Source organism: Odocoileus virginianus, chromosome 10 (assembly GCF_023699985.2).
Source record: "Odocoileus virginianus isolate 20LAN1187 ecotype Illinois chromosome 10, Ovbor_1.2, whole genome shotgun sequence".
In the NCBI taxonomy this organism is placed as follows: domain Eukaryota; kingdom Metazoa; phylum Chordata; class Mammalia; order Artiodactyla; family Cervidae; genus Odocoileus; species Odocoileus virginianus.
Window position 1 is genome coordinate 34418910 of NC_069683.1, and position 23163 is coordinate 34442072.

General features: G+C 37.7%; 1 protein-coding gene across 2 annotated transcripts in view; it reads right to left on the reverse strand.

Moving 5' to 3' along the window:
- Positions 1 to 20944, reverse strand: part of RNF141 (ring finger protein 141) — a 36174-nt gene extending 15230 nt beyond the window's left edge. Inside the window, exons 1-3 of one of the 2 annotated variants that reach the window (XM_020911112.2) lie at positions 20837 to 20944; positions 10971 to 11162; positions 7626 to 7734 (exon numbers count right to left, since the gene is read on the reverse strand). In XM_020911112.2, coding sequence (XP_020766771.1) covers positions 7626 to 7734; positions 10971 to 11113 — 252 coding nt within the window. In that variant the 5' untranslated portion in view covers positions 11114 to 11162; positions 20837 to 20944. The other variant, XM_020911113.2, reaches the window with a different exon arrangement.
- Between the last annotated feature and the right edge of the window lie 2219 nt (positions 20945 to 23163).

A 23163-nucleotide genomic window follows, 5' to 3' on the forward strand; every position in this document is an offset into this window, starting at 1 on the left:
ACTTTTGATGTCTTTTTCTTAAAATCTCTTTTAAGAAAGTTGCTTTACATCTCACTTATATTCTTTTTAAAATATTTATTTATTTACTTTATTTTTGGATGTGTGGGTCTTCATCGCTGAATGGGCTTTTCTTTAGTTGTGGTGAGCAGGGGCTACTCTTGAGTTGCAGAGCATGGACTCTAGGGTTTGCAGGTTTCAGTAGCTGCAGCTCCTGGGCTCTAGAGCAGAGGCTTGGTAGTTGTGGCGCAACAGCTTAGATGCTTTGCAGCATGTGGGATTGTCCCGTATCAGTGATCGAACCCATGTCTCCTGCACTGGCAGGCAGATTTTTTTACCACTGAGAAACCACCAAAGCCCCTAGCTTACATTCTTAATGTGAGGAGATACTGGGGGCAAGTGTGAGGTAATAGGTAAGGAGAGACAATATTGCTTTCATCTGTCTTAGGAAGTCATGTAGTATGGCATATATTCTCTTTTAAAATGAGCAAAGCCAGAAGGATTGAGGGCATCATATTCTTGGATAAAGAACTTGAAGTAATAAGAGACAGGTTATAAAGATGTGAAAGACTTCCTGTCAACACAGGAGATACCACAGAGGACAGTGGGAACTATTAAATGCAACTAAAGTATCAAGTCTGTTAAGTGCGTATCAGAGTACAGGAGCAAACAGAGTCAGAAAGCATTTAGAAAGAAATGAAGAATAGAGGGAGAGATACAGAGTAGGCCTTAAAATTGTAAATGAAAAATTTTAAAAGTATTGTTGGAACTGGGGACATGAGAAAGTGAAGTAGTTCGACTTTATTAAAAAACATGTTACAGCAACATTTCAATATTTTGAAGAATAACAGTTGTAATTAGCATTTATTGTTTATTACTTGAGAAGACAGTAAGAGAAAAAAGTTGAGAATCAAGTATGAATCAGACTCCGTATTGTGAAAATGGAAGAACCATTTCTAATAGAAAATTGATTCAGTTTGGGGAAGGTTAAGAGTCTATCTGGAGATGCAAATATGTAATATTCTTTGTAACAGATTATACATGTGGTAGAGAACAAATAGAATTACAGGTGATAGAAATTTACGTGGGGTAACAAAAAAAGACTTTCAGAGCTGAGGAAACTGAGCCAGTCTTCCTTCAGAAATGCATAGTTCAGAAGAAATCAGGGAATAATTCACATAAATTTAGTATTTAATAGCAAAGTTTATCAAACTGCAATTTTTAAACTACTTGAAGTATAGCTGATGTATAATTATAGGTATACAATATAGTGATTCATAATTTTTAAAGGTTATACTTCATTTAGAGCTATTATAAAATATTATCTATATTCCCTGTATTGTACAATATATCCTCCTCGTAGCTTATTTTGCACCTTATAGTTAGTCTTCTTAATCCCCTAACCTTATACAGCCCCTCCTCTTTTCCTTTCCCCACTGGCAGCCAACAGTTTCTTCTTTACAACCATGAGTCTACTTTTTTGTTATATTCACTACAAACTATAATTATTATAATCATAGGATTTACACAACAAATATTTACCAAGTACCCATTATGTGGATGTTATAGGCACTATATAGGTACTGCTGCTCTAGCACTAGTGACACAGTGTATAAAAACCAGATAAAAATCCCTGCCCTCATGAAGATTACTCTATAGGTTGGAGAGACAAAATATAGATAGAATGGAAATAAGTGTTATGAAGAATATTAAACAGGAGAGAAAATGCTGAAAGGCTGCAGGGAAGGCCTCACAGCAGTGCCATTTAGGAACTAAAGCGGTCCAAGAATGAGTCATGTGGGTATGTGGGGAAGAGAACAGGCTAAGAGAACAGGAAGTGCAATGGCAGAAGTGAACCTGGCCAGGACCATACTGTCTTGATGACTGTAGCTTTGTGGTATAGTCTGAAGTCAGGAGGGTTGATTCCTCCAGCTCCATTCTTCTTTCTCAAGACTGCTTTGGCTATTTGGGGTCTTTTGTGTTTCCATATGAATTGTGAAATTTTTTGTTCTAGTTCTGTGAAAAATGTCATTAGTAATTTGATAGGGATCACACTGAATCTGTAGACTGCATTTGGTAGTATAGTCATTTTCACAATATTGATTCTTCCTACCCAGGAACATGGAATATCTCTTCACCTGTTTATGTCATCTTTGATTTCTTTCATTAGTGTCTTATAATTTTCTGTGTACAGTTCTTTTGTTTCCTTAGGTAAGTTTATTCCTAGATATTTCTTTTGTTACAATGGTGAACGGGATTGATTCCTTAATTTCTCTTTCTGATTTTTCACTGTTAGTATATAGAAATGCAAGTGATTTCTGTGTATTGATTTTGTATCCTGCAGCTTTGCTAAATTTAAATTCACTGATTAGCTCTAGTAGTTTTCTGATACTATCTGTAGAGTTTTCTATGTACAGAGTATCAGATCATCTGCAAACAGTGAGAGCTTTACTTCTTTTCTGATCTGGGTTCCTTTTATTTCTTTTTCTTCTCTGATAGCTGTAGCTAGGACTTCCAGAACTATGTTGAATAATAGTGGTGAAAGTGGACACCCTTGTCTTGTTCAAGACAGTATGGTACTGGCACAAAAAAGAAATACAGACCAATGGAACAAGATAGAAAGCCAAGAAATAAACCCATGCGCCTATGGGTACCTTATTTCTGACAAAGGAGGCAAGAATATACAATGAGGCAAAGACAGCCTCTTCAATAAATGATGCTGGGAAAACTGGAAAGCTACATGTAAAAGAATGAAATTAGAAGACTTCCTAACACCATAAACAAATATGAACTCAAAATGGATTAAAGACCTAACTGTAAGACCAGAAACTAAAAAACTCTTTGAGGAAAACAGAGGAAAACACGGGCAGAACACTTAATGACATAAATCAAAGCAAGATCCTCTATGACCCACCTCCTGGAGTAATGGAAATTAAAAAAAGTAAACAAGTGGGACCTGATTAAACGTAAAAGCTTTTGCACAGCAAAGAAAACTATAATCAAGGTGAAAAAAACAACCCTCAGAATGGGAGAAAATAATAGCAAATGAAACAACTGATAAAGGAATAATTTCCAAAATATATAAGCAGCTCATATAACTCAATACCAGAAAAACAAACAACTCGATCAAAAAGTGGGAAAAAGACCTAAACAGACATTTCTCCAAAGAACATACATACGTGTGCTAACAAACACATGAAAAGATGCTCAGCATCGCTCATTATTAGAGAAATGCAAATCAAAACTACAATGAGATATCACCTCACACCAGTCAGAAAGGCCATCATCAAAGAGTCTACAAACAGCAAATGCTGGAGACGGTGTGGAGAAAAGGGAATGCTCTTGCACTGTTTGTGGGAATGTAAATTGATACAGCCATTATGGAAGATGGTATGGAGATTCCTTAAAAAACTAGAAATAAAACCACCATATGACTCAGCAATCTTACTCCCAGGCATATACCCTGAGGAAACCAAAATGGAAAAAGACACATGTATCCCATGGTTCACTGCAACACTATTTACAATAGCTAGAACATGGAAGCCACCTAGATGTCCATCAACAGATGAATGGATAAAGAAGTTGTGGTATGTATACACAATGAAATATTACTCAGCCATAAAAAGTAATGCCTTTGAGTTAGTTCTAATGAGGTGGATGAACCTATAATCTATTATACAGAGTGAAGTAAGTCAGAAAGAAAGAAATATCGTGTTCTAATGCATATATATGGAATCTAGAAAAATGGTATTGAAGAATTTACTTAGAGGGCAGCAAAGAAGAAACAAATATAGAGAACAGACTTGTGGACATGGGGAGAGGGTGAGATGTATGGAAAGAGTAACATGGAAACTTCCATTATCATATGTAAAATAGATAGCCAATGGGAATTTGCTGTATGGCTAAGAAGCTCAAATAGGGGCTCTGTATCAACCTAGAGGGGTGGGATGGAGAGGGAGATGGGAGAGAAGTTCAAAAGGGAGGGGATATATGTATACCTATGGCTGATTAATGTTGAGGTTTCACAGAAAACAAAATTCTGTAAGGCAATTATCCTTCATTAAAAAAATTAATTAACTGAAAAAAAAAAAAAAAAGAAGAAGTGAAACTGGCAAGAAGCACAGGGTCCAGCAAGGAGCCCAGGGCAACTGGAACAAAATGAGAGAGGGAAGAATGGTAGAAGATGAGGTTAGGGAGTGAGGTGGGGCCAAATGTATAGGACTTTGCTGATCACAGTAATGATTTTGGCTCTTATCTCAAGTACATGGCAAGTCACTGGAGGGTTTTGAGCCAAGGAAAATTAAGATCTAATTTCACTTCAGATTATGAGTGGAATAGACTGGTTGTTGATCTAAGACTAGATAGAATGGGGACAAGGGCAGAGAAGCAAGGAGATGAGTTAGAAGGCACCTGGAATAATCCCAGTGAGAAATGATGGTTGCGAGGAATAAGGTAATAGTAGTAACAATGGTTAAGAGTTGGTCACATTCTGAATATATTTTGAAGAGCAACCTAACAGGATTCAATTATGCACTGACTGTGGGGTGGGTATAAGACAAAAAGAGAAGTCAAGATGACTCAAAGGTTTTGGTCTAAGTAATAAGACAGATGAAAATAATATAATTCATGAAGCTTCTAAACAGCCACCTTAGTCCATAATTTTAATTCATTACTTTTCTAATATTTCCACAAAGTATTCCATTTAAACATTATTTAGATTTTTTTTTTTGTTTGTTTAAACTGGTGGAAGAGGGGTTTTCTGTGATTTGTAGCTGATGGCAATTTAAATGACAGAGGAATGAACATTCTAGATGAGGGAGCTCAATTAGCAGAGGCATTGAGATGGGAAAGTTGCAGCTATACAGCCTTAAATTAGTTAAGCCTGGTGAGACTGTAGACTGCAAAAGGGGACAATGATGAAACAGAAAAGACAGTTTGGAGCCATATTGCAGAAGGCCTCAAATGCCAGGTTAATGAGTTGGAATTTTTTTTTTTAACATTTATTTAAATCACTGGGTCTTCACTGCTATGCACGAGCTTTCTCTAGTTGCAGCGAGTGGGGGCTACTATTTGTTGTGGTGCACAGGCTTCTTTTTGTGGTGGTTTCTCCTGTTGCAGAGCACTAGCTCCAGGACACACAGACTTCAGCAGCTGTGCTACAAGGGCTCAGTAGTTGCAGCTGTAGGGCTCCAGAGCACTGGCTCAGGAGTTGTGGTGCACAGGCTTAGTTGCTCCGAGGCATGTGGGATCTTCTGGAATCAGGGATCAAACCTGTGTCCCCTGCTTTGGCAGGCAGATTCTTAACCACTGGATCACCAGGGAAGCCTGAGTTGGGACTAAATTGAAGCCAAGGAAGAATTGTTGAGGAACTTTAGACAGAAAAGTGATCTGATGAGAGTCGTGCTTTAGGAAGGCTATTCTCATAGCATCACAAATTAGAATTAGGAGAGGAGTCTGAAGGTGCAGAGACTAATCACAGAATCTAAAGTAATCTAGATGAGAAGAAAGAGGGGCCTAAGTATTAGTTACAGTCTCCTTGAGAGTATGAACTCTGTCTTACAAATAAACTCAAGTGAAATATAGTAGAGGTAAAACCGAAAAGATCAGCTGGATGGTTACTGCGGAAGAGAGAGCAAGAAAAGGAGAAAGAAAGTATATTATTTCAGAAATGACCTTTGTCACTAGTTTTTATAAATTTACCCATGTATCCTATGAAGTAGACTTGCAAATAAATAGTCCTGAAAGATTATGTACAGTGTAAACTCACAGACAATGGGAATATGGAAGATACTTAATTTGAATGGATTTTGCACATTTTGCCCAGTTCTTTCTTTACCTTATTTCTTTGCAAAGTCAAAGGTTGCAGATTCCCAAAGTTCTTTTGGGGAGTATGCATATTTACAGCACTGTAAAAAAACCTCTAATGAATTTAATATAAATATAATCCCCAAAACAAACACAAAATGGAAAAATATGTGGTTGGTATACAATTTTTGAGACCAGGAGTCAAACTATAAACAATAAAATGTGACTGTCGATCAAGTTATTTCAGCATGTATTCTGTTATTTCTGAAGGTGCAGAGATAATACATTCTGTTATTTCAGCATGTATTCTCTTTCTTCTCACCTAGATTGCTTTAGATTCTGTGATTAGTCTCTGCACCTTCAGACTCCTCTCCTAATTCTAACTTGTGATGCTATGAATATAACCTTTCTAAAGCACAACTCTCATCAGATCACTTTTCTGTTTAAAATTCCTCAACAATTTGTAACATATTATACACTATATAAAGTTACACTGCTACCCAAACTAGTATCATATTATCTACTTCTGATGAATACTGTAAAAAATTTTTGAATGATGGCTCTCTCGCAGCTATTATAGTGCTTTTTAAAATTTGGACTTAAAAAAAATCAATAAGCAAATGTTCAATGTGGGTAGACCCAATTGAATGGTATTAAACGATACTGTATATTTTCTCTAAAGCAACTGTAAACTTGAACAGGTGCCATTCAACTTCAGTCAAGGGTGGAATTAGTCCACATTTATTCAAGTGTGGAAGTAAGATCTTGGTCTTTGCTAATCTAATCCTCTTAAAAGTTCTTTTATTACTTAAATAGATTAGACCTTCAAATTTGATCAACTAAATAGAATCAATCCTACTACACTTACAGCTTAGTAGAGGCAATAAACCTATTGGGGAAATGTGGCATATTATTTGGGTAACATCCAGGATCCATGATAAAAAAGAAAAAAAAATCTCCTCACCCAGGAATTCTTTATAGATTGATCAGGAGTTGAATTAAGGACATTCATGATTGCCCAACTTATTGTTTATAGGACTATGGATGATTTTATTGTATTTAAGAGCAGGGGCTGGGATAGGAGAAAGCTTAATAAAATTCATTTCTTCATTTTCACCAAAAGTTCACTGGCCTCAAGAAGGTTAAGAACCACCTATTCTAATCTACCCATTAGTGGATAATGCTTCCTGACACTCTATGACTGCTGCCATCACAGTTTTTTACATAGCTGATATATTCATTTACCTTAAATTTAAAGGTGAATTAAGAGACACAGTGTGCTGATGGTGAAAATCCCTTAATTAACTAAAAATAACTTAAAAAAAAAAAAAAAAAAAACCAAACCCACAATCCATTGTAAAACTAAAAACTACTTTTAACACCCCCCACCAAACCAAAAAACCAACACTTTCTAATGGATTTTAAAATTATCATTTAACAAATAAAACCTAGTGTTTTTTTTTAAAAGAAATGATCTCATAAGATACTTTAATTTTTAAAAAGTCATCTTAGAGCTATGTAGGGTGTCACTTTAGGATTCCACAGTCAGTTAAAATCCAAAAAGAGAGGTACATGATAAAGATGAGAGTTTACTACTGCCTTCCTTGAGTATAAAAATTTCTGCTATATGACAATTATATAACCAGTGAAATTTAGTTAACCTGGAAGAGCCATCAAAATTATTTTACACAGTTTTACAAATAAATATTAATAAAAACCAAATTATAAATATTTATTTCTGCTATATCATATTATACTAGTAATTGCAGTTCTAACCACCAAAATAGTTTCAGCTTAGAGCTGGAAGTTTCTATCACTCTTACCTTGGTACAGACCACTCGTACAACCACTTTCCAAAAGGCAGAGGAATCAGAGCCAGGCTGTACCTCAAAGAGAAGATGTTTTTCCTGGCCAGAAGCCACTTTAGCAGTTCTGAAAAGAGGTAAACACATTCATTAATTTTATGAAAAGTCATATAAAATAATGGAGCTATCAGACCAGATTCAAGAAAGTTTAAGGCAAAGGAGGAAATGTGAAGAAAACACAGAAAGGCAAGTAACAGTAACAGTGATCGTAATAGTTAAGATTCTTAAAATACAGGGATAGAAAATGTTTTGACTATACACATACAATTTAATTTCCAAAATGGACAGCATAGTGGAACAATGTTTATAAATCTATTTTTCTCAGATCTATATCTCAATGGTCTTTAAATTTCTAATAAAGACATTTAGGAAAAAATGTGTACAAAGAATCAGGTACTTAAAAGAAAAAATTCAGCTGGTTTCATTTATCCCAATTTTTACTACCGCCTCAGATATATATAAAATGTGAAAAAAATCTTGCTCTTGGTTGAGTCTTTCCTTAAGGAACAACACATATTTTTATAGATAATTTGAAACTGGATGAAGCAAATGATTTTGAGACATAGAACTTTACTTTCTTCCCCTAGCAGAGTCATTCTAATTTACAAAGAAAGAGAATACTAACATAAGAATATAACACTTTTTAGGATAACTCAATATTGTGCATAAGTGTCAATTTAAATCAGTTCAAAGACATAATTAAGTATTGCAGCTCCTTTTTTATTTTTTAAGTCATTACTCACATTTTTCTCTTAATACCAGTGGGGATATCATATTCAGAGCTAAGTAACTTTCAGCTAAATAAATTGAGGCCATTGAAAATCAAGCAACTAGCCCTAGGTAACAAAATCAGCCAGTTAAACTAGTACTGCCAGTTGTCAGTTCCATTTTCTAGCTATCAAGTCATGCTTCTTTTATGTAAGTTTAACTATATAATTCTCAGACAGCACTGAATTTGTGAAATGTCCAACTCTGGTCCATGGAAATTGGTTTAAGAGGCAAATATAGTCAGAAACATTCTGTGCTAAATAAATAAAAGGGAGACACACTATACCATCATCTCTGTATTACACAGTAAGCTTAGCTTGTGGATGCTTTCACAGGACACATTTTATCTAGTATCTTTAGACCAAAAAACAAAATTTCAAAGGACAGACTAGGTTTTTTTGTACATAAGTTCTAAGACTTTAGGGGATGGCAAACGTCATTGATTACTTGTTAGAAAGTTGAAACAATAAACTTTATAAAAAAGTATTTCACTTTTATGATACTATTAAATTCATAATCCAATTTTATTTCCTAGGAATATGTTCTCAAAAGTAATGACTCAAATGCTACCATTTGTATGATCTTAAAAAAAAAAGAACAAAATAAAATGCTAGAGTTTTAAAAACCATGACTACATTTTTATTATAAAAGATCAGACAATAAACAAATACACACAGTAAAATGTAAAATCCCCCTTATCTGCCCACTTCTCCATCAGCTCACCTGAGACCCAATGTGTATCATTCCAATTCATTTTCTATGCATTTACATACAGGATCCATCCCTATATCCATACAGGGTTCTTTTTTTTGTTTGTTTGTTTTTAATGAGTGAAATCCAATGTTTTTAAAAGAAATGCTGTTCTAATATAACTTTTAAGAGTCAAGAATGCTTTATTCTTCATGACCGGCTAATGACGGATGCTCCAGCCATGTCCATAAAAAGACTTACTTCCTTCTTTTTATCTAAGTGTTCCAGATAGCCAAGTATGTCTCTTATCTGATATAGCTATAACAAAACTTAAGGAGTACATTCATGTATTTTACCCTAAACTATTAATGGTGACTATAATATAAATTGATATATGCTAAATGGTCCCAAACTTCTGGGTGATTTTGTTTGGCCTTTTCCAGGTGTAAGGAGAGGTAATGTGGGATAGTGGGAAGAACTTTGGATTTAGGGAAAGCTGGTTGATTTAGGGAAATCAATACTTGAGTAATCACTTTAGGCCTCAGTTAAAACTTTAGTCTGTCAGCAGAGTGCCCTGCACATACTCTGTGTTCAGCGAACGTTAGCGAAGTTGAATAGACTAAAGAGAGAACCTTTAAAAGGTTTAAAAGGCAATGCCAATAAGTTATAACTATACCTTCAGGGAGACAGAAGATACATATATAAAGAGTCGGATACGAGCGCTGCTAGAGGAAGACTTAATAGAAGTGACATCTGCTCTCCTGTCACTAGGGAGAATACACAAACGAAAACAGAGTCTTTTAAAAGTGTAGCAATCTGGGGTCATTCAGGGACAAAGAACCCTGTGTATTTTAATATCTTCTATACAGGTCAGTATAAAAATTGATTTAATAAAGAATAATTCACAAAGAAAAGGCTAAGTTCTATTAGGTGTGCTCTTTAAGGAGGCAGAGAAGTTTATATTCCATCTTAGAAATCCATTCAAGAATTAAGTAGAGATTTAAAGAAAGTGAAAGTGAAAGCTGCTCAGTTGCGTCCGACTCTGTGACCCCATGGACTATACAGTTCATGGGATTCTCTAGGCCAGAATACTGGAGTGGGTAGCCTTACCTTTCTCCAGGGGATCTTCCCAACACAGGGATTGAACCCAGGTCTCCCACATTGCAGGTGAATTCTTTACCAGCTGAGCCACAAAGGGAAGCCCAAGAAAACTGGAGTGGGTAGCCTATCCCTTCTCCAGGGGATCTTCCCGACCCAGGAATTGAACAAGGGTCTCCTGCATTGCAGGTGGATTCTTTTACCAACTGAGCTATCAGGGAAGTCCATCAAAGATTAAAAGATGATCAGAGATTTAAAGATGATAGCTAAATAGAAAACATTTATAAACAAAACATCTTATTCTTCAGTGATGACAAACAAATTACTACCATACAGGCATGTATCTGGCAAAACAGTGGTTCAGTGGACAAACAGATTTATTATCTAGATGAACTGGCTCATAGTCAGAAACCTGAAGTGCCCTTTGACTACCCTAGGCATCTTTCTCTAGATGACTAATTGGTATATTCTCTTCTGTTATTCACCTTCTTCAGTGCTTTAAAACAAAGGTCAATTTATATGCCCATGATCAAAATTCAATTTTAAGTTCTTTCCATTCTTTTAGTCCTATGACATATTTTGAAACAGTCACATAGAAAGTCTTAAGGTATTCAATAAATACCTGCTACCCACTGCTGCTGAAAACATTAAGTCTTACTAATCAACACTTCTGGTTATTTTTCAGACAATCACAACATTGGAGCATATGTAAGGGAGAAAAAATAAAATGAAAAGAGCAAGTCTTACACATCATTAAGTTCTGCTACTCTTCCAAGAAATTCTTCATAAGTTAAGGAGCCACTTTCTCGAACCAATGTGACATGTTTTGCTACCTTTTCTGGTAACTTGTTAAGAACCAACTGTGTCTGATCCGAAATTTGCTGTCCCATGATGAGATGATGTCTTATGAAATCCAAAGAGTGTTGCTTCACATAGTTTCTGTCAAATATACATAAAAGTTACTTTTATGTGCAATATAAAAATGGCAATATACCCATCCCTTCAAGAAAATAAAAATAAGAATACTTTTAAGTGAGATCTCAATAAACTCGCATGAACCTAAGGTGGAATTTAAACAACTATAAAGATTTACAGTTCTATTTTTCTAAAGATCATATAGTTAAATAAGAAAACAGGATTCATTTATCTTATTGGGAGGGTGCATTTCTACAAATTTTGCCTATTTGGCAACCATTACACACACATGGGCATTTAATTGACTATATTTAATGGGAAGATTATTTACCTCATATAATTTTCCTAAAAACATTTACTGACTGCTCACCACATGTCAGGCTTCAAACTAAGAGCTTTCTTATACTATCTCATCTATTTTTTCCAATAACCCTAAGAAGTGGGCATTATTATAGCCCTAGTTGACAGATGAGGAAATAGAATTGAGTGACTTATCTAAAGTTAAACAGTTGGTAAATGGTTGAAGTGAACTTTAAACTCATGTTTTTTAGATTCTTGTGCTTATATTCTTTAGTTCAGTTTAGTTGCTTAGTCATGTCCAACTCTTTGTGACCCCATGGACTGAAGCATGCCGGGCCTCCTTGTCCATCACCAACTCACAGAGTTTACCCAAACTCATGTCCATTGAGTCGGTGATGCCATCCAACCATTTCATCCTCTGTCGTCCCCTTCTCCTCCCACCTTCAATCTTTCCCAGCATCAGGGTCTTTTCAAATGAGTCAGTTCTTTGCATCAGGTGGCCAAAGTATTGGAGTTTCAGCTTCAGCATCAGGACTGATCTCCTTTAAGATGGACTGATAAGATTTCCTTGCTGTCCAAGGGACTCTTGAAAGTGTTCTCCAACAGCACAGTTCAAAAGCATCAATTCTTCAGCGCTCAGCTTTCTTTATAGTCCAACTCTCACATCCATACATGACTACTGGAAAAAACCATAGCCTTGACTAGACGAAACTTTGTTGGCAAAGTAACGTCTCTACTTTTTAATATGCTGTCTGGGTTGCTCATAACTTTTCTTCCAAGGTTATATTCTTAAACACTATAATATTCTATGATGTATAATCATGATATAATAGATCAGCTAAAATTTTTATTGTAGAATTACTATATTTATAAATGTGCAACTTAATTCTAATTGTAAAATATATGTAAATTTAACAGATTTTTCAGCAAACTGAACTACCTTACATTTTCTGCTTAGGAAAAAAAAGATAGTGCTTTGGCTTTTTAACTCCTCTAGGTATTTTAAACTTAGAATTTATGTAATTTGTTTTCTAAATATAAAGGTGATATTTTAGTTAAAAGTCTAGATCACTAATAACCTGCTATCAATGGAGATCAATAAGTTACTGAATTGACTTAAAATTTAATCACAAAAATTTATTTAGTAATCATTCAAATCATTAAAGATTCTATGTATCATGGCCAGAGAAGAGTTGGATATGTTTATTCTAGATAGTTTTCTTTCCTTTGGTTAAAATAGAAAGTAATATAAACTTTTAGTATTTATCTATCCTGATATGTCGGAGAAGGCAATGACAACCTACTCCGGTACTCTTGCCTGGAAAATCCCATAGACGGAGGAGCCTGGTAGGCTGCAGTCCACGGGGTTGCTAAGGACATGACTAAGCAACTTCACTTTCACTTTTCACTTTCATGCATTGGAGAAGGAAATGGCAACCCACTCCAGTGTTCTTGCCTGGAGAATCCCAGGGGTGGGGGAGCCTGGTGGGCTGCCATCTATGGGGTTGCACAGAGTTGGACATGACTGAAGTGACTTAGCAGCAGCAGCATCCTGATATGTTATAAAACTGAATAAAGAAATCTGATTCAATATATATACCATTACTAATAACAGTAAAATCAACGAATATTTGTTGACCACTTCTATTGTGTTACAATCTTCTAGGCACTTTACATGTATTCATAAATTTAGTCATTTAAATCCTCATGATAAACAAAGAAACAAGATAGTTAAGGAAACAGGCACAGAGAGGTTAAAGTAACAAAGTCACAAATCAAGTAAGAGTTTTTTAAAAACTGCAGTTGGAAAAAGAAAAAAGCATTAGAATAAAAAAAAAATCTAATTGCCCCTCCTCCAAGAAATTCCATTTTATTTACCCATTAAAGACTATCATTTTACCTCACCTGAATTAATACTCATAGCATATAAAGCAGGTGAAATAGTAACAATTTATAGCAAAAGTTCTGTCAGGAAATCTCCCTTAATATTAAATAAAAAAAGTAAGTTAAAACTAAAATATTAACTATCTAACTTTAAAATATAAAATCATTTACAGTAAGAGTTCTCAGTAACCATAAATATGCAAATTTTGTCTTTTGGTATTCAAATCTAAAATATTATATTTGAGGTTTATTCTTTTAGTCACTTTAAATATAGGAAAAGTACAACTGTTCTAAAAAGAAAAACTCGACAATTACTGTTTTGAATCTGAGCCTACTTGGCAATGATAAGTATGTATTACAGAGATAAATGAAAGGAAGTTGTTGAGGAAGATCCAAGGCACTAAAAAAAATCTCTGAAGGCAAAATTACATATTTTAAATATAGCCAAGTGCATTCATAACAACTGTATTCAAAGAGAAACAAAGATTTTAGCCTAGAGGAGATCTTGAGAGTATTCAATATTAGTGACTCCTGGATTTCACAAACTAGTCAAGTCTCAAAGCCCCGTGGTGCTGCACATTTGTTTCTATTCTAAGTAAGGACCGTGTCCAACAATAAACAAAAAAAAAATCCCTAAAATGTAACAAAAAATTTAAGAACTTACAACCTAAGAAATAGAAGGATATATTAATACTACTAGAATAAAAGTCCTTCCCAAGAAGGCAGTAATTTCACACTGACATACACTACATACACAAACACTAGTGTCCTTATTTTTCTTGTTCTAATCCAAATGTGTGAAAACATCATCAGGAGCCAAAGGTTGTACACCAGTGCTAGGGAGCCACTGTTACACAGCCTTTGAAAAATTAAATTCAATAAGCATCATACCCCCTGCATTGTGCTATGTTCTGGGGCTTCAAAAGTCAGTGCAAGAAACGTGCTTCTTGCCATCATGGAGCATCTGATACAATGGGGAAGAGATAGCAATCACATAATAAATACATACAAAATGATAGGGCTTCCCTCATAGCTCAGTTGGTAAAGAATCTGCCTGCAGTGCAGGAGACCCTGGTTCGATTCCTGGGTCAGGAAGATCCCCTGGAGAAGGGGTAGGTTACCCACTCCAATATTCTTGAGCTTCCCCTGTGGTTCAGCTGGTAAAGAATCTGCCTACAATGCGGGAGACCTGGGTTCGATCTCTGTGTTGGGAAGATCCCCTGGAGAAGGGAATTCCCACTCCAGTATCCTGGCCTGGAGAATTTCACTGACTGTATAGTTCATGGGGTCGCAAAGAGTCAGACAGACTGAGCAACTTTCATTTTCACAAAATGGCAAGTGCTAAGCCAAACAAGTATAGGGTATTGAAAGCCTAAAGCCTATAAAATCGGGACTTGACCTAGTCATGTCAGAGAAGTCCTTGGGCAAACATTTGATCTGCCATCAGTCAGAGTTACCCAGAGAAGACGGGGCATGGCAAGGGGAGGACAGTCCAGGCAGAGACTACAGAAAGTGCCTAACACAGGGAGGAGTATGGTAACTTTGAGGTAATTAAAAAAACTCAAGTGTGACTAAAACCCAGACAGAGAGGGAGACTGCCACCAAGAGATGGGATGTTTACCATTTTTGTTGATGACAAAGACAAGACTGCACGCCTGCTCAATCTGCGGATGACTAAAACTGGAATGAATAATATCCACAGAATATCAGAATCAAGACCGAAAGTGTATATTTATTTTCTGAAATTGAATAAAGTATATCAAATATGACTAACTTGTTCAGGATCTAACCTAAATATGTTTTAAAATGCACATAAAGCACATAGGTAACATATGCTTAAAAGTAATTAAAATATAAATGGTCTGAAGGTTCTAGTCAAATACAGATAAGATGCTAAAATAATCCTAAATTCTTGCTAGAAGCAGATGTCCAGAGCAAGGGCCTAAAATTCCACTATGCTCTGTAACAGTTTCAACACACTGAAATTTTATAATGAGCTCTAAGAAGTTACAACTATTGTTTTAACTAGTTAATCAATTAACTTGACTGCACCGGATCTTAGCTGCAGCACTCAGGATCTTTGATTTTCATTGTGGCATGTGGGATCTTTAGTTGCAGCCTGAAGACTCTCAGCTGTGGCATGTGGGATCTAGCTCCCCAAAACAGTGACTGAACCCAAGCCCCCTGCATTGGCAGCAGAGTCTTGGCCACTGGACCAGCGGAGAAGTCCTCCAAGCAGCCACACATTTAAAGAGCACAATCATCTGAACATATTTGGGAAAGCACACAATATGTTACGGATCTAGAGAAGGAAACAAAGCAATTTATTTTAGATAATCATGGTTCAGTAACAACAGGACAGGTTTGTTCAAACTCTTGAAGAGCTTTCACATGGAAGATGAAGTAACATTTATTTTATACAGTTACACAGACCAGAATGGCCAGTATAAATTAGGTGGACTTCAGATCAATATAAAAATTTTCTATCATCCACAATCATCTAGAAGGGTTAAAAGCATGTGTGCCTGCTTTCATTGGAAAGGTGGAGGTGCTTAAGCAAAAATAAGTTCATCTAATTAGTGTTTTACAGAAAATTCTTGCTTGAATGAGAAGTGGAGATGATCTCTAACCTAATATTTCACTCTCAAAGTGAAAACTTTAATTCTCTCTAGCATTTCTATATTGATTTAGTAAAAATGCAATAAAATATTCTAATCAACCAGATTGAAAACTTTACTTTATACCTACAATTCTTAACAAAAAATTAAACTTTTGAAATATATGGTCTTAAGATTTCATGTACAACATTAATGATAATTTAATCAATATGCCCACCAAACAAATAATAAAAGAGATCTGGTTGCTTGTTTACTGAGTTAGAAAATAGTGCCTTTTTTCAGGTAGAATTGTGGGAGGGCGGTTCCAGAGGGAGGGGGACGTATGTATACCTATGGTTGATTCATGAAGATGTATGGAAGAAACCAACACAAAATTGTAAAGCAATTATCTTTCAATTAAAAATAAATTTAAAAGTAAAATTAAATTTTAAAAAAGAGGTAAAATTGTCATTATATGCAGATTTCAGATATTATATATAGAAAACCTTAAAGATTCTACCAAAAACCACTAGTTCTGATAAACAAACTTAGCAAGGTAGCAGGATATAAGATTAGCACACAGAAATATGTTTTAAAATTGCAGCCCCACTCCCTGCAAAAACAAAAACCTTAAACCTGACCAAGGAGCTGAAAAACATATGCTCTCAGAACTATAAAGCACTGATAAAAGAAACTAAAAATACATGTATATTTATGGCTGAGTCCCTTCACTGTTCACTGTAAACTACCACAACATTGTTAATCAGCTATAGTGAAAGTGAAGTCGCTCAGCTGTGTCCGACTCTTCAGGACCCCATGGACTGCAGTCTACCAGGCTCCTCTGTCCCTGGGATTTTCCAGGCAAGAGTACTGGAGTGGGTTGCCATTGCCTTCTCCAATGCATGCATGCATGCTAATCAGCTATACCCCAATACAAAATAAAAAATCTATAAAGTTAAAAAAAAACCACTTTGAAACAAGTTAACATTTACTAAACAAATTTTATGATTTCATTTAGAAAATTCTGATATGACACATTAGGAGCTGCTAGGTCGCTTCAGTCCTGTCCGACCCTGTGCAACCCCTTAGACAGCAGCCTACCAGGCTCCTCTGTCCCTGGGATTCTCCAGGGAAGAATACTGGAGTGGGTTGCCATTTCCTTCTCCAGTGCATGCATGCATGCTAAGTTGCTTCAGTCATGTCCGACTCTGCACGACCCCATGGACAGCAGCCCACCAGGCTCCTCTGTCCACAGAATTCTCCAGGCAAGAATACTGGAGTGGGTTGCCATTTCCTTCTTGGCACATTAACAATCACATATATTTACTCATAAAAGTTTAATTCATTAAAATTATTCCATACAAATACATGCATATATAAATCATAGACTTATGACCTTGATTAATAAACATCTGCTAATATATTTAGCAAAAAAAAAAAAAAAATACTCCTGGGTATATATTCCCCCCAAAAAGAAAATGCTAATTTGGAAAGGTGCATACACCCCTATGCTCGTGGCAGCATTACTTACAACTGCCAAGATATGAAAGCAACTTAAGTGTCCATTAACAGAAAATGAATAAAGAAGTGGTATATAGATATACAATGGAACCTACTCAGCCATGAAAAAGAATGAAATCTTGCCATTTGCAGCAACATGGATAGACTTGGAGGGTATTATGCTTAGTGAAATAAGTCAGAGAAAGACAAATACTATATGGTGTCACGTATATGTAGAATCTAAAAAAATAAAACTAGTAAATATAAAACAACAGACTCATAGAGACCAAACTGGTGGTTACCAGTGGGGAGAGGGAAAGAGGGAGGGGCAAGATAGGGATAGAGGATTAAATATACAAACTATTGTGTATAAAATAGATAAGCTATGAGGATATACTGTACAACACAGGGAACACAGCCAATATTTTGTAATAGCTATAAAATATTATCCCCCCAAAAAAGAAAATGGTCCATTTTGTTTCTATATTGTTTTGAATTGGTGTCCTAACTTTGAAGAAAATTTATAATTTGAAGCAGCATATTAACTCATCTTGTAACTGAACTTGGTATCAGGAAGCCTGATTATTAACTCCTCAGATTAAAAGAGAAAACTATCTAGACTACTGAAAGAGCATGGAACAGTGTCTCTCAACTTGTTTCAGTGGAGAAGGCCCCTGACTCACAGTTCATTTTGAATACCATAAGAAGATAAATATGAGTCCATCTGAGAATAAAAATATGGCTCTGCAATCTAGATGCAATAAATCACAATCAAGGGTGCATGCATGTTCACAAAACAATCTGCTGAGGCCACCCTCTAGTCACCCCCCACAGGTTTTTCAATGTCCCTCTTTGGTGACTCGGCACATTCTTCTATCACAGCACACATCATCAGTTAGGTCACTTGACCATCCCCCTCTGTGAGCTTCTTGAGGGTAGCAGCTGCGTTCTCTTTCCTGGCAGATACGTAAGCACACAATAAATGTTTACCAACGGATACAGTAAATACTGTTGACAGTTTGGGGTTTTTTATTATTCACTTAGTAATTTTTTGACTTTTGTTAACTTGTTCAGTCATCTACTAGTTGGGAGAGAGGCTGATGTTAAAAAAACACAGGGAAGAAAAAATAGAAAATTTATTATTAATGTTTACATGAATTGAGAAGTATTCATTATTTGATATGAGCAAAATACTTCCCTGTAGATCATGAAACAGCAGTATTGAACAGGAACTTAATTTGTAAACCACTGGCATACAATTTAGCGAAAGATAAATCTCTGGTCAAGACTTAAAGAACTGGCCGCTCTCATACTATTGTGCCCCTATAACTCAGTCCTTTCAAGCAGGATAACAATGTGCTTTCAAAAAACATTTGAAGGATTTTCTAAATAAAGAATAACTGTTATTTTGAAACTCATAATATCAAGGATTCCAAAAATGCCACATTCCCTAGTGGGTGGTAACTCATACACTTGATCCCTTCTTTTTCTAACAAAATGAACTTTTGTAGTTCAAATATTCTTTATAAAGATATAAAAATCACATCATGGGTAACTGGGAAAAAAAAAACTTCATGAAAATTTAAACCATATCCATTCATAAAAGGATTAAACAAAGATGAAAAGCCTAGAAGTGTAACAAGATGACTAGTTCACAAATACTGCGGTATTTAGAAAACCTCTCTGAAACCTGTTCTCCATGAAATTTTGTACCAATTTCTTTACTTAAAAAAGAGATATTTATAGTTGAAACTATTTTCCACTGTTATTTAGCATCAGTGATGCTAAAAGTACTAAAAACTAAGGTTCCTAAAAATACTATTTATTACTCATTACATTCAAACTGTAGATCACAGATTATCAGCTGTCCTGCAAGACAAGAAATTTATAGAAGTTATAAAAGACCATACTGAAACAATTAGACTAGTCAGAGACACTATAGAGTCTGGAATGCCAGACTCAAAGATCTTAATCAGACAAAAATCTCATAGGAAGAAAAACTACAAAAGGATAGTACTTGGAGACTGAAAGCATGGATTTCTGGTATCACCAGGGTGTTTACTATTTCATATCTGGAAGAATGCAATAACTAGACTTGTAAGAATTCTCTTTGGACCTTCTCTGCCTTTTGGGGAAGAGAAAGAGAAAGGAAGTGTGGTATGAGTTTAAATATGAACTAAGATGGCACAGGTGGTAACACACACCAAATATAAAGTGCACTTCTACCAAATGACAAAATAGACCATATTTTGGAAACATACAATCATATTCTGAGGAAAATATTTAGAAACTGCAGCCAGGCAGCATCAGAGGAAAGGAGAAATATTCATACTATTTTTGTGTTCTGAATTCAGAAAGCATCGCTTCTTAGAGGGGAGATACTTTCCAACATAGACGCGGCTAATTCAGGATTGTTGGTCCAGGGCCCCTCATGTTCCAGATGAAATTCGGAAAGGATGGAGCTCATGTTATAGCAAGAAGAATGGGCAGAGGAAGATGCAGAAGAATCACTCCACGTAGAAGATCTAAGAATTGTAAACCATAGGAAGGGTCACGGCCGCTTTATAAATACGCCAGAGACAAGAACTGAATCATCGGGCACCGTGAAACAAGCCAGGGTCAGAATACAGAGATGTACACTGAAAGGGGCTGGGGATAAATATTAACAAAAACAGTAAGCCCACATTCTAACACGGTAACACGATAAAAATAACAAATCATTCAAAAGCGGCACAGAAAGTTTCCCTTCCAGGAATGATTACTACAATTAGTAGTAGTTAAACTTCTGATCTTTGCCGGGTCTCATGGTAGCTGGTTTGACAAGCTCAGGCCTTTCGGAAGAGGAGCAGCCTAAGCTAATTTAGAGAGAGTGGGCGGGTTAAGTAGACGGACTTGGATATTTCTGAGCCGTTAGCCAGGCAAGGGTTTCTAACATGGGGTGTCCACTGCAGCGGGGGCGCACAGGTTTCGAGCCTCACCAGTGCGTTAACTCAACACACCCGCCACACCCTCCCACCACCGCCCCTCCTCAAAGCGCACCTGCTCTCGTAACCAACAGCTACGTCCGCTGGCCGACTGACTGCGCCGGCGGCAATATTCAAAAGCAGGTCCGCGCTCGAGGAGAAAAAAGTCTCTCTCCTGGTCCCCCAGAACCACCCTCCCCAAAAGGGACAAGCCACTTCCACGCCCTGTCACTGGAAACCACCGGGTCAGAGACAGTGCGACCATGGAAGGGCCTCCCAAGCCAGCTCCTCTTCCTAAGCCGAGGCCTCAAAACTGCGGCGGCGGGGCGGGGCTTGACTCCCTACGTAAGCCCGGCGCTGCAGTAGAGGCTTGGCGGGTGTTCCTACTCCCTGTAGGACGGCTGAGGAGCAGTTGGGAAGGGAACCGGCAACAGGCTAGCGCTGCGGAGCTCACCCCAGGTTCAAGGCATCGCGCTTCTGGGAGCCGCGGCGCCGCCTCAGTCAGCCTCACAGACCCGCAGGCGGCGACGGCGGCGGCGGAACCGACCACGACCGGGTCGCACTTCAGTGACGCACTAAGTCCCGCCTCCAGAGCGTTGCTTGGAGACGGTGCCCAACCTTCTTCTCCAGACCTTCGACGAGCTGGCTGCGCTTCTTCTGAGGACCTGCGAGGCCTCGGCCTCGGGGGCCATCCGAGAGGGAAGGGTGGCGGCGAAGGCCAGAGGGGGCCGTGCGCTACAGGCGGCAGCAGAGGCCTCGCCTGGCAGGTTCTTCAAGTCTAAGGCTCCGTGGGGCGGCAGTGGGTGCGGCCGGGCCGACTGCCGCCTCTGCTGGCCCCATTCCCCCGGCGAGAGCCCGCCTGGTGAGAGGTACTGCGATCCCTGATTTGGTCAGCACTTGAATTCAGTCACTGCTTAGAAGGCCTCCAGCCTCCTGCTGGTCATAGCTGCACAAGTGAAAGCGCAAGTCGCTCTGTCGTGTCTGACTCTTTGCGACCCCAATGGACTGCAGCCCGCCAGGCTCCTCTGTCCACGGAATTCTCCAGGCAAGAATACTGGAGTGGGTAGCCATTCCCTTCTCCAGGGGATCTTGCCAACCCAGGGATGGAACCCAGGTCTCCCGTACTGCAGGTGAATTCTTTACCATCTGAGCCACCAGGGAAGCCCATCTCATTTCTTTTACACGAAGGGGGCCCATTATGCTCTCCTAGCTAGAATAAGCGGAGAAGGCAATGGCACCCCACTCCAGTACTCTTGCCGGGAAAATCCCATGGACGGAGGATCCTGGTAGGCTGCGGTCCATGGGGTCGCTAAGAGTCGGACGCGACTTCACTTTCACTTTCACTTTTCACTTTCCTACTTTGGAAGAAGGAAATGGCAACCCACTCCAGTGTTCTTGCCTGGAGAATCCCAGGGACGGGGGAGCCTGGTGGGCTGACGTCTGTGGGGTCGCACAGAGTCGGACACGACTGAAGTGACTTAGCAGAAGCAGCAGCTAGAATAAGAAGCATTAAAGAGAAATACAGGAAATATACCAGCACAGGGTCCAAACCAGTAAGCCCTAGTAAATGACTATTATTATTTTGAACACATGTTGGCGAGATCATGGCTTTTCAGAACGTTCATAATGGATAATTGCTGTCTATTAAGCACCTGTTGTGTGCCAAGTACTATACTAGACACTTTTTAGGCATTACTTTTGTTTAAATAGTGTGCTTCAAGTTACACAGCCCATGAATAACAGAGCAAGGGTTTAGACCCCGGTATGACTCACACTCTCATCTTTATGCTTAGCAGCTAAACTACTTAAGCTTGTTGCCAGGCAAGAATGCTGGAGTGGGTTGCCATGCCCTCCTCCAGGGTATCTTCCAACTCGAGGATTGAACCCGTGTCTGTTAAGTCTATCTGCATTGACAGATGGGTTTTTTACCACTAGCGCCATCTGGGAAGCCCAATCTTGCCCTCTAACAATAGGTAATATTTGTTGACCATTTACTATGTTCCAAGTCATGTGGTGCTAGTGGTAAAGAATCTGCTTGCCAGTGCAGGAGATGCAAGAGACACAGGTTTGATCCCTGAGTTGGGAAGATCCCCTGGAGTAGGAAATGGCAACCCACTCCAGTAATCTTGCCTGGAAAATTCCATGAACAGAGGAGCCTGGTGGGCTACATTCCACAGGGCCACAGCAAAGAGTCAGATACAACTGAGCACATGAGCACAAGTCCTGTTCTAAGTTCTTTAAAGGTATTAATTCATTTAATCCTTACAGCAATCCTATGAGGTGTGTAAGTATTATTAATATCTCATTTTAGTTGAAGAAACAGGCTTAAGAAAGTCAAGCTTTCCAAAGTCAATCAATTAGTAAGCAGCAGAGGCAGATTCAAACCCAAGCTGACCAAACCCTGAGCTGCTTGTTTAACAACTGCCTAAATAAGATGGTGAGAGGCCATTAGGGCCAGGTCCATGGCCTGTGTACTCTTAAAAATTTTTTTTATTGAAATATAGTTGATTTACAATGTGTGCTCCTTTTTTATACCTTATGGAGAGTGTACTGAGGATTATCTCCTTGACAATCAGCACAAAGCCTGGCATTCAATAATTGTTCAACATTTGGACATTTGATGGATATTTGAATGTGAGAAAAGCAAAGAGCCTAAAAATGAACCATACATTGTGATTTTTAAATATCTAATTAAACAAGGTCCTATAGTTGAGCCTAATCTGGGCCAGGAGTTAGGTCTATATCTTTGAAAAATTGCCTTCAATTAAATGTAGAGTAGGA